At 51.7% G+C, this 12,615-nt stretch overlaps 1 protein-coding gene across 9 annotated transcripts in view; it reads left to right on the plus strand.

Moving 5' to 3' along the window:
- Window positions 1-6,478, plus strand: part of ARHGAP44 (Rho GTPase activating protein 44) — a 153,003-nt gene extending 146,525 nt beyond the window's left edge. For 8 of the 9 annotated variants that reach the window (XM_073310157.2, XM_073310155.2, XM_073310163.2 and 5 more), the window contains one exon: window positions 4,535-6,478. In XM_073310157.2, the coding sequence (XP_073166258.1) occupies window positions 4,535-4,677 (143 nt within the window). In that variant the 3' untranslated portion in view covers window positions 4,678-6,478. The remainder of the gene's footprint in view (window positions 1-4,534) is intronic. The other variant, XM_073310160.2, reaches the window with a different exon arrangement.
- The last annotated feature ends 6,137 nt before the right edge of the window (window positions 6,479-12,615 follow it).

Below are 12,615 nucleotides of genomic sequence, written 5' to 3' on the forward strand. Positions count from 1 at the left end.
GATGTCATGATATTGCCGCTCTTAATTGCCTTGATTGGGTATTGATGCCGATGGTATGTTTCCTGGGGATATTTGGCATCACTAGGTGGTGCTTATTTACTCTGACCAGGAGCGCTCTGGAAATGCGCGCCGATAAAACAAACGAATAGCCTCATGCTAATGCGCTGTAGCTTTAAAAGCTCAGTGTCCTAGGCGACGAATGAGGCTTGCATGCTAGGCACATAGTATGGGACTGTTAGGCTGAGCAGCCCAGTCGATAAAAACAGCCACTGTAAGTCACTGCAGTGCCCCACCAGTATAACTCCACCTGCACGCGCAGGGCCAGCACGTCAGTGGGCCTCCACGGTGCACCAACGGATGCCCTGCACGTTCTGATGGCGTGTGAACTGGATGAGCGTGTGTCCACAGGCTGGCCTCCACCGCGGTGTTAGAAAATCTAACCGACCAAAAATCTCTCACTCCACCTAGGCATGCTTTGGACTCAAGCTAGCTAGCCTGTCGGGGGATGCGTAGGTGCTCCAGCTAGTAACGCAGTGGGAACAAAGCTATTCTGTGGTGCTAATCCAGCCACCCTGGGCAGCTCCAAGGTGTGGCTGCTCTCACTAGAGCTAAGATAACTTGAGTACAGCTAACTTGAGCTAACACTGCTCTGAAGACAAGCCCTAAGGGGCTGTCAAGGCTAGAATTTTTGCTCCTGTTTCCACACAAGTTAATTGATTGCCATTTAGCTCAGGTTAGCTAACGTGTTTGTAAATACTAGTCCAGTCCCTCCACAAACGCTTGTCCCAGGGCTCAGATATTAGTGGTTTATCTCAGGGTCCAGCCATGGGCAAGGCCAAGCATTACTAGAGCATCTAGACTAACATTTGCAAGGCTGTTAGCTAACTTATATGGAAACGGGCACAAAAACTCTAGTCTAGACAGACCGTAAGTAGCCATTTCACAGGCTGTAGTCATGACAACACACCCTGGTTTGCTATGATCTTCCCCTTTATTTTCCCAGCAGGGGTTTCCTCAAAGTCTTCCCATTACATGCTGCAGAACCTTAGTCTGATGGAAACAATCTCACAACGCTGGTTAGCAGTGAGCTTATTTCAAATACACATGACAATTAGGCCTCATTATTTCAAAAATTAAAACTGCTTAATATCTGAAAACTGGACACCCCCCCCCTTCCCTGCCTCCCTGAGGCCCTGCTCCCCAATCCCCTGCCCATGCTCCACCTCTTCTCCCAGGCCCCACGCTTGCTCTGCCTCTTCCCTTGAGGCCCCACCCCGTTCACGCCCCTCTTCCCTCTGCTCTGGGGCTGAAATGGCAGCTGCAGCCTGATGCAGAGCCTGCCCAAGAGATGCAGGTAGGAGGCAGCCCAGGCCAAGCAGGGGCTAGTGCAGGTTGATGACCCAGCGCCTTCCCCACATCACTGCTGTAACCAGACTTTTGGTGTCCGGTCAGTTCGTCTGACCGGACACTGCCTGGTCCCCTTTTCAACTGGACTTTCCAGTCGAATACTGGACACCTGGTAACCCTATCCAAAGCAGCTAAAATATAGATCCCCTCACGTCGTGTGAGCCAGCTGTACCCCTAGTCCCACTGGCCAGATATGCAAAATGGTCCAATATCTGCAGCTGCTCGTTTGGCATCAGGGAAGAGATCATCCCATGGACAAATGGCCCAGCCTTAGCGCAGGGGGCTTGCTAGGTGACTTCTCGAGGTCCCTGCTAGCCCTACAGATCTGTGGTTCTAAACACGCCTCCCTGGTTACACATCCAGGCTCTGGATAATGCTGATGCCCCCAAGAGGCATTAGTTGCACTCCTGAAAACGTGGGCCCACTCCCATGTTTAAGGCTGCGCCAGGCAAGCTGTATTCCTGTTGGCAAGGGGCGCTTGTGCGGTCACTAGGAACAATGGACCAGTGACGGTGGGAAAGGAATATAAAAATCTGGGGGCAAATTTCTGGTGGAGCAAGCTCAGGGAAGTCAGCAGGGTTGCCCTGGTGTTGGCAAGAGCAGAATTTGGCCCCTGGTATAAAATGAGCATAAATCTTCATATAAAGTGTTGCGGAAGGGGAGAGGAGGTGTGGGCGTTGTCCCACCGTCCCGTCCCTCTGGGCCGCACATCCCCGGAGCAAACCATATGGGTCTGAGAGCGGGTACTGTGCCCGTGGCATTTGCCAGTCATAACCCCTGTGGTCCAAACTCTGCTTCCAGGCCCACACAGCAAATCTCAGCTGGGATCCTCTGCTCTCTACCAGGCAGGCTTATGCAGGGCTTGGAGTGCTTTCTCTCCAGATCTCCATCTGTGCCCAGGCCTACATATTGCGTGGGGTTTCTTTTTTAACTCTTTAACTCCAGGACTTGAGTTTGCTCCTCCTCAGGGCTCCAGACTGAGGAGTAGGAGCTCAGAAAACCCAGCGCCTGTTTCTCCAATCTTTCCCTCCCGCAGGCCCCAGCCTCCTCTGGACCCATGCTCAGTGTGACCCTTCCCACTAGCCACCCATAGGTCCAAAAACGTCCCTCCCATGCACAGGTGAAGAGCTGCCTGCCTGATTCACCTTCAGCCCAGAGCCATGGCCTGGCTCCATGGCAGGCTGTGCCTGTCCCTGGCTGTTTCCACTGAGGTGACCCACCTTCCCTTCCTCTTGGTGTGAAGTGGGGCTCAGAGTAGCACAGAGCCCGGGGGCAGGGGGAGAGTTGCCAGGCAGGGAGAGGCAAGTTGGACCAGGACTGACTCTACCCAGGAGGCCCCTGTCCAGCTCTGCCTCCCTCTGGCCACAACACCCCCCCCCCATCCCCTCCCCTGAAGGTATGAAGTGCCGCCCGCCTGGCCAGCATTCGAAGGGTTACTAGCAATGTTCCCTCTAATTTTTTCCATCCTTGTGCGGACTGAATTTTGTTATGTGCACCAATATCAAGGTGTGTGTGGATGTGCGCCACTAGCAGAAACAAAAAACCTAAATATAATGTGTGTATTTAAAAAGTTACCATAGGGATAATTACTCCAGCCAGGACAGGTTGAGCATTTTAGAACTCACTACTCAAAGAATTAAATGGAAGCATAAGAGAAATAAAAATTATGAAATGCACAGACCAGTCAAAAAGCTAAAATGACACACTTTGAAAGAAGCATGAAGAAGTAACAACAACAACAATACAAGTATGTGTTCGGAGGTGAGTGTGAAAGACTGTGTGTGAGAGAGAGAGAGAGAGAGTGTGTGTGTGTGAGAGACACACAGCCTCCACACAAGTGTCCAGAGCTGGAGCCCACCAGGCCCTGGGCCGGCTGCTGGTCTGTGGAAATCCATGTGGCGTGGGTGCAGCCAGCTCGCTCTGCGGTGTGGAGGACTGAGCTCTGCTCTTCGTTCCCTGGGCTGCAAGGACCTGCCGTGCCACGGACGCAGCACCCTCTGCGTCTGTATCTCCCTAGCTGCTCTTCCTGTCGGGGCAGCTAGAAGAGCAGATTGGCTCAACGTAGGCTGCTTGAGGGGGACAAAGGGGTAAAATGGGGAGGGGGAAGTCCCAGAAGCGCCCCCCCCACCCCTCCAAAGCAGAATAACTTGCTATATTTGAAACCTGCATTGATGGCCCCTTGACCCTTCCCCAAAGGCCAGTCCACGTACCTGTCCGGCCACATGCCTATGCACACCCCACCCTCAAACGGGCCTCGTGTGTGTCACTCGTTTCCCTATGAGACTGGAAAAGGGTGAATGCATGGAATGGGGCTGGCCTTGGTGGCTAATGTGGTAATTGCGGTATTTGCATTTGGCAGCTGGAAAGGACCCAGCTAATGAGGTGGCCACGTATTTGGGAGAGTGAGTTTAATATCCTTTTGTGTCTTCCCTCCGCCCCGCAAGCAATCTCTCCTGCCCAAGGAGGAAAGATGAAGGGGCTGAATATTGGCAGGTTTGAAAGGGAGGATGGGGTGAGCTTTAGGACGTAGCCATCAGTACATGAGAGGTGATAGCTCCTTGAGTGTGAGATCTACTGTCCAAGTCCTGCCCTGGAGACATTCACGACTAGACAAGGCAATAGAGAGTGTCCTCGCCGGATCAATCCTGTATTCCCATAGTGGGGTAGGCTAGATGGCTCCATAGCGTTTTCAACTGTAATGTCTACACTGGGAAAGGATTGAAAGGGACTAAGGCGAATCTGCAAAGACTAAGGGTCCGAAACAAAAACAAGGGGCAGTAGGAGGTGCCAGTTTCTGCCCCGTGTTTTGGAAAGCCACTGGGCTCAGCACTTGTGCTGAGTCCTAGCAGGCCCGTGGTGCTCGTGACCAGAATGAGAGAGAGGCTGGCTGCTGCGACGGAGGCACCCAGGCCTCAGGAGAGGAAGTGAAAATGATAGAAGGTGCCAGCCAAGACTTTATTATGACATCCCTGTTCTCTGACATTAAGTGTACTAGCCTGAGAACCGTTTTTGCCGCTAAGAAAAAGCAGCACCTCCCAAGCTCCTTTTTGCTGATCTCATCTGTCCGTCTTAGCGCGGGTTCACCCGGAGCAGCCTCTTACCTCTGCCTTTCTGTGCCCAATTGCAGATCTCGTCCACTTTGATGTTCCTTCTATACACATTGAGGTTGATCCTGCACTCCACGGAGATCCACTGGAACAAACCCAGAGACATTCCGTGGCAGGGAAAGTCGATTCGGAAGAGGAAGAATCGGAAAGCACCGCCCTATGACATAGCGTCCCCTTCCCGCATTGACTCTCTTGTACATACATGTGATCTCATAACCACTACGGTCTGGAGACCTTGCCATGGCGGGGTTTGCTCTGTCGGGGCTCCATTCGCCAGCTACTGGCGTGAACTGGCTGGATGGACATGTGTGACTTGCAGCAAACAGGGACAGCCTGTCTCCATGGCAAAATGCATTTCTGGGGCAGTTTCGATTATTTATTTCCATGGGTTTGTTTCGCCTTATCCAAACTTTGCCTTTTGACTTGGTGCCTAAGTATTCCCCTTTCAAGCTTTCAGCCCTGTTCCAAAAATAACCCCAACCCCCCTCCCCCAAACACAAATTCCCCATTGCTCTTCAGCTTGGGGGAGGGAGGCAGGGTGGTCACTGCAGTAATGGTGCCCAGTGGGTTCGGCTCGTTGGGTTCCACCAGCATCCCCTTGCCTGGTAGCTGGTGAAATACGCGCCCGGTGGCCCATTGCTTTTCCAGCCGCGCTGCTGTGCCGTCAATGATGCCGATGCTGTCTCCATCCCCTGCAGGAAGGCTGCCATGGGAGAGGTGTCCTCTTTAACCCTTAAAAGCCTGTTGTTTTCCAGACTGTCTGCCAAAATGACCGTTTTAGGGTGACACCTGCAGGGTGGTCTCCAGGAGAGTGTTTGCCCCAGTGGGATCTGAACCACATCTCATTGTTCCCAAATACCTCACCCTGGCTTTTTTCCCTTTCGTTGTTGGCTTGACTCCTTGTTGTTGGCCGGGGAACGATTCCCTGTCTGAACCGCGGCCAGAGATTTGTCGAGGAACCAAGTGTGACTGTTCTTCTTGGGACTGCGGCAGGCAGTTGGGAGTGGCATGGACGTGCCTGCCACTGGCAAGGGAGGCGTGAGCCCCGTTGCTGTGAACGGCACCAGTTTGTGCTGGAGAGCAAGGCCATGCTTTGAATAGCAATAATGTGCTCATGCTGTGTCCCCCTAACCGTGCTTTAGAAGGTGAGATGTGGCCCAGGTGACCTTGCCTTTCCAGCTCACTGCTCACCAGCGCAACTTCCTCATCTCCCCCCCACACCCTGTGTCACATATTCCTGCATCAGTGTCTGCAAGGAGAGGGGAGGGCGAAACTGACGACAGGGACATGTTACCAGGGACCTGATTACAGTTTACTCAGCGCTGGGCCTTAGTTAACTCTTTTGTTCGGGTGGTGTGGAGCAGAGGTTTTGGTGGTGCATGCAAAGACAAATTTAACCTTTTATCCTTTTGAAAGATAGATATATATATATATATCTGTCTGCATAGATATATATATATATTATATATTTGTATATATAAATAGATCTATATATATATATTGGTTTTATTTGAGCCATTCCATCTGAATTGGTGTACCAATGTAAATTGAAATGCTTAGCATCCCCGGATCCAGTATAAATGTATAAAGAAATATTCTCTCACAGCCGTATTTGCAAGTTACGATGTTACAGCTTTTTGCACAGGTCATAAGTGCAACTCATCACCCAAACTGTAATGGGGACACGGGGTGGGGGCCGGGGGTGTAGTGCAAATCACCTGAAATAAATGTGCAAATTGCTGTCAAAACTGTTGGTAAAACTGGGGTTCTTCTCCTCGAACATGGTCAACTTCTTGTATTTTCAGCAGTTCCTCCAGAAGGACTGCACGTTTGTGTCTCTCACTCTGACTTGAAATATCAACACCCTGAGCAGCTTCTTTAAAGAAGCTGCATGCTTAACTCCCCACGCCACCCTGCCCCCAACTCTCCCTGAAGAGTGTTCTCATTAAAATAGAATCAACTGATGTTGTCTGCTGAACCCTTTTATGTAGCCTCTAATGCAGGTCTCGCTGTGCCTGTAGCAGTTTGTTTTGCCAAGGAGGTGGGGAGGAGGGAAGGTTGTAGAAGGATCAGGTGACTATTCATCTGTGAAAAAACCTTGTCATTCTCAGGGGGTTATGCTGCAGCCCATCACCGTGGTATCTGGGTATCTTCTCTGTAAAATCAATCGTCATAACCAAGTCTGTAGTGGAATTCATGGAGTCTCCGGCACTCATCAAGAGGACACCCAGACTTGTGTTGGTGGCTCAGCTGGGTGTCTTTGGGGGGCCAGTTCTCACAAGAACATTGGCCAGGGCAGAGTTCAATCTGAGCAAACACAGAACAGAAAGACAACATCCATTAGGCCTGTACCACTTCAAGTGCGGTTCTAGAGAAACACCCCCTTCCCTCTTCACTCCCCCCCCCCCCAAAAAAAGTGGTGCACTTCTTTGCAAAGCCACACTGCAAAAACAGCCTGCAGGATCCAGGGTGACTTTCTTTCTCTCTCTCTCTCTCCCTAGAGCAAATCTGTGCAGTTTGCATGTAAAATGCTGGGCTTTCCTACCAGCCAGCTGTGCAAACTCCGCTTGGGAGCTGAAAGTCAAGCTGGCCTCTTTCCTTCTTGAACAACATGGAAAACAGATCCTCTCAAACTATTTTGATTTATTTTTGTTAATGAGATTACAAGTTTGGTTGATAAAGGTAATAGTGTTGATGTATTATACTTACTCTTCTGTGAGGCATTTGACTGGGTACCACAAGACATTTCTGAGTAAAAAACTAGAATGATAAAAAATTTATATGGCACCCTTTAACTGCATTAAAAGTTGGCTAACTGATAGGTTCCAAAATGTAAGTGTAAGCAGAGTTAGCACTGAGTTTGTCAGTTTCCAGTGGGGTCTTGCAGGGATTGGTTCTTGGCCTTGTGGTATTTAACATTTTTATGAATGACCTAGAAGAAAACATAAAATCATCACTGATAAAGTTTGCGGTTGTGATAAAAATTGGGAGAGTGGTAAATAATGAAGAGGGCAGGTCACTGATCCAGAGCAATGAGGATCATTTGGTAGGCTGGGCTCAAGCAAACAATATGTGTTTTAATACGGCTAAATGTAAATGTATTCATCTAGGAACAAAAAATGGAGGCTATACCTACAGGATGGGGGACTCTGTCCTGGGAAGCAGTGACTCTGAAAAAGATTTGGGGGTCATGGTGGATAACCAGCTGAGCATGAGCTCCTAGTGTGATGCTATGACCAAAAGAGCTAATGTGATCCTAGGATGCATAAAAAAGAGAGTCTCACATAGGAGTAGAGAGATTATTTCACCTCTGTATTTGACACTGGTGTGACCACTGCTGGAATCCTGTGTCCAGTTCTGGTGCCCACAATTCAGGAAAGATGTAGATAAATTGGAGAGGGGTCAGAGAGGAGCCATGAGAATGATTAAAGGACTAGAAAATCTGCCTTACAGTGATAGACTCAAGGAGCTCAATCTATTTAGCTTAAACTCCATGGCACAGTAGTCCCTTCTGACCTTGAAATCTGTGAATCATCCCCAGTACTAAAAGCCCTGCAAAGTCAAATTAGATCCTTGGGCACTGCAAGGGCAGGGTTAGCTGACTTGAGTTGCGGGGCAATACAGTTACAGTGTAGAAGATGATTGGGCTGGGGCCTGAGCTCTGGGATCCCGTACGGGGGGAGGACCCTGCCCTGTGTGGGTTTGCACAGATGGAACTTCTTGAAACTCAGTTTTGCTGATGTACGTGGAGGATCTGGCTCCAGCCCCCTCTCCTGTAATTGGGCTGACTTTGCAGGGCTAACGGGGTAAAAAGCAGCACAGACTTATTTCAGGGTCTGATTTGCTCCCATGCAATTCAGTGGAAACCCCGCCCCTTGGTTTCAGTGGAGCACGATCATGTCCACAGTCACTAAGGTCAGCATATAAAACGTTCACGGGTTTAAACTTTACATGCTTTTCTGAATCTGGGCATGAATTGGCATGTAGCTAAGCTCGGCGGGTGCAGAAGGAAACCACGGCTGCAGGCTCCGAGCCTCCAGACACTTGCAGAGAGTCATAACTTTGCTCAGCTGAGTAGTCCCATAGATTCCAAAGTTAAACGCATCCATAAATGTTTGCAGGATTGGTGCCTTAGACACGAACATGTTTCTTCTTCATCCTAACCAGAAACTTCTAACAGCACCTAAAATTGACCCAGAAACAAAGAAATGACGCTGTTTAGCTCCCGAATTGCTCCTTTCAAAGGCAAACGCTCTTGTGTTTCCTTCGCCAAACCTGGGAGCATTAGATCTGCTGATCTAGGGCATGGACTCTCGCCTGTTTTTTTAATCTGATTCCAATCAGTCCCGGAGTGAAACACAACCCGGTCTGTCTGCCATCTCTCTCTTCACTGCCTGGCTGGCTCCAGTGATGTTTTAGCCCCAGACAAACAGCCTCTTCTGTTGACAAAAGTGGGTCAGACTTCACTTTGAAACTGTCTCCCAATAAAACCAGGTAAAACAATGAGAATTCTCTGATCTCTCTTCCAGACCCAATACTTGGTAGTTCAAAGTTCTGCATTTATTTTCCAGAGCCTCCAATGCAAAGAAATGTTATGTCGTCTGGCAGCGTTACAGGGCGGTAGGGATGTTTATATCTGATCTGGATCCTTAGTAAGAGCTAAATTATTATTACTGTTTATTATCTGTACTCTGGTAGCTCCTCAGAGTCTGGTCATGTGCAGTTTATTCGAAGGGGAACTCCTGTGGTTTTCTGTCAAATGTTGTACAGACAAGAACCAGAGAAGTCTGGGCTAGTGCATAAGGCACTGGACTGAGACGTAGTTAATAGTTGGGTTCCCATTCGGGCTCTACCTGTCTCCCTAACCATGGGGAGTCCCTCTGCTGTCTCTGTGCCTCACTTTCCCACCTATCAAATGGAGATCAGGACTGCTGGGGTACCAGGCCACACCAAAGGTCTCTGATGCAGTGATGTCTGCCAGGATCTGCTGAGAGCCTGAACTGCCCCCTGCAGTGGTGTGGGGAGTTCACTCAGATGCCCCATGATGCTCATTTGAATGGCAGTGTTGTTGACTATTTCATTGCACGTAAGAAAGAAGAGGGTGGGTTACAGATCTGCCTGGTCTCCTTTGGTGCCATTAGTGGGGGGTGTTCGGGAGATACAACCACTTCTTGTCGCCCCACCCCATTCATGGAACTGAAAACCAGAGGGGGAGAGCTAGGCCCTGGGGGTATTTGAGCTTCACCAAAGGCAAGTCCTTTGAGCCCAGTGGGCCATACCACCACCTGCTCCCCCAGGCAGCCAGCCTCTCTGCCCCAGAATAACAAAGGCCAAGTCTGCTCTGCTGGTGGGTGTAGGACTAACAGCTTCCTCCCTGACACTAATGTCTCCTGATCTGTCCTCTGCTGCAGGCTCTCTGCAGACTCAGGCAGACGTCGTTGCATTGATTACTCGCAGGTTGCATTTTGGAACTTTCCTTCGCAATGATGAAGGCCAGAAATGTTTTATTTTAATGAAAGCTGCAATTGCCATCCTCACATCTGGGAGCCGGGGCTCTGGGCACATGCTCCCATTGTGCCCAGGCCTCAATTCAGCCTCACGGGGCGGGGGAGTGTGAATCTGAACCCCACGTAAGGTGACCTGAGCCTGCGCACACATACTGTGAAGTTCTGCGCCATCTGCTGAGAGTGGTGTTTCACTTTGGCCTGTCAAGAGGGCGGAGCTTGGCTTGTGGGCGGAGCTTGGCAGCATACCACTGTTTATCTTTCTGCCCAGTTCTAGCTGGGGTGGGGATCAAACCTCTCCCTTGCCTCATAGGGTGGCTATGAGGATAAACAAATTGAGGACTAAGACACCCCAACCACAGGGGCCATGCGGGCAGATTTCTTTCCGTTTCCAGGACTAACTAACATTGTCAGTACAGCAAAGAAAAATGGGTGAACATTTGGCTGGAAGTTGATGGTGCTGAGCATCTTGGGAGGACGCTGCCTTCCTGCAAAACAGATGAGCCGAAAAAAGAGTCCCTGCCCCGGATCACCGTGTGGTAGGATTTGACATGGATCCGTCCCCCACACGAACTCTGCTGAGGCTGCCCTGATTTATGCTATCTTGGATCTGCTCTGTCTGTTCTTTCTGCAGCCTGCTCCAGCCCCTTTGCCATGCTGCAGCTGTTCTGAGCCCTCCCTGTTGCTTACCTCCCCTGTGCTGCCCCTGGCATCCATGCCCTGAGGCTCAGCTGACTGGTGCCGTTGCTCCCTGGCGGTCAGCATGGCACATGCCCGGTGCCAGTCCCTTGCATGTCATCAGAGGCTGGGAGTCGAATGGGCTTTTGCTCAGGCTGAGACCCTTACCGGACCCAGCCAGCAGCCCAGTAGCGAGTGCTGCAGGGGCTCAGGGCTGTGCTAGGGGAAGAACGCATCGGGGTGGTTCCCCCTGGCCCCGTCCCAAGCCGTGCTGCGCAGCGGATGTGCAGTGGGGCTGGGATGAATATGCAGCTACTGCTCATACATAAATGAACCCCCTGTAAGTGCCATTGGCTGGAGAGCTCTGGAGCCCAAGACCCTCCTGTGTCCTCAGCATTGTGGGGCTGGACCATGGGTGCTGGACTGTCAGCCCTGCAGAGTGAAGGCCGTATCCCAGCTCCCGGATACTATGGGAGCAGCAGGACAACTGCCCAGGCCATGTGCCAGCCCAGGCCCTGGCAGACTCCCCACCCCACGGTGCATGCTGCCCTCACTGCAGGGCCCATTTGCTCCTTGCCCTCTGCCGAGCCTGCCAGCGGGGGGGCCGAGTACCCCTTGGGCAGAGGGTTTGGGATGTGGTGTGGGCGCTGTTCCCTAGGAACCAGTCAGCCTCCTGGCTCCCCGGGTCATGGAGAAGCAGTCAGCTGCAAACGGTGCTTTGCTCTGAGGCAGAGGGTGAACGTGGGAAAGGTGCTGCGTCTCTCTGGGGCTCTGCTCTCGGTGTTGTCACTGGGGCTTTACACAAATCGTTGGCAGGGTCCCGTCCAGCCAGAGGCATTGGCAGGAGCTAGGGCGAGCCCACAGGCATCTCTCGGCTGTCGCTGTGCCAGGCGAGCTTCAGCCAGAGTACTGGGGTTGGCCACCATGCAGGGCTTGCCCCGGGGACCTACAGAGCTAAAAGCCTGGGAGCGGTTGTGGACAAAGAGAGGGCTCTGGCGCTGGGGGGCCGTGATCCCTGTGCGTCGGCACAGAGTGAGGTTTGCAGCCCACTCTCCCCAGCGGGTCACACACCATCAAGGGAGACCAAAACAAATCGGCAGCAGGAAGAAATGTGCCTGGAAGAAATGGTGCGTCAGACCTCCGAGCCAGCTCTCAGGGCTGGGTAGAGACTCCTCGCCCCTGCATCCTCCTCTGGAATGGGAAGCAGCCCCGCACTTCCCCCAACCCTCTGCCTGAGGGTTGCAGTGGAGCAGATGTGTCCACACATCCAGCGCGTGAGACTGCCGCGCTTCTGTGCCCCGCTGGTGCTCTCTGTCTGGGATACGTACAAACACCGGTTAGCTAGGCAGCAGTTCCATGCTTTTTGGGCATGTGACTCCAGTGACCCAAAGGTCATTACCCTGTGTCCACGCTCCCAGCTCCTGAAGGGGGCCATTCCGGTGCAGATGGGTGAACTTTCCCAAGGGCTGGCCCTCCAAAGCCTGATCAGCATTGGGTAAGCAAAAGGGAAGTCCCAGGCTTTGGAGGGCCAGCCCTTGGGAAAGATCACTCACCCACCCACCCTTTCCCTCCCCCAGCCTGCCTCTGCCCTCCGCTCCCACTCTGACCTATGGGAAAGAGTGATAAGACAAGGACACAGTGAACCCCTGGGGCCGTCTCTCCCCTGGAAGTGGTGTCGTGCTGTCCCCGTGGTTTCCGCTCTCTGATCACTGCCGTGCTGTATGATGCGTGAATAAGCTTGGAGCAAGGACTCTGTCTCCTTACCTGTCTCTAAAGTGTCACACACAACCGTGGTGCTATATGAATCCTAGCGATGCCAGCTGGCCGGGGGCAGTGCTGCCCATGTGCATTAGGTACCTTACAGCGTGCATGGCAGTGACCTAGCACCTACTGCTGCAAACATTGGCCTGTGTTTGCAT

This window comes from Lepidochelys kempii, chromosome 14, assembly GCF_965140285.1.
Source record: "Lepidochelys kempii isolate rLepKem1 chromosome 14, rLepKem1.hap1, whole genome shotgun sequence".
Taxonomy (NCBI): domain Eukaryota; kingdom Metazoa; phylum Chordata; order Testudines; family Cheloniidae; genus Lepidochelys; species Lepidochelys kempii.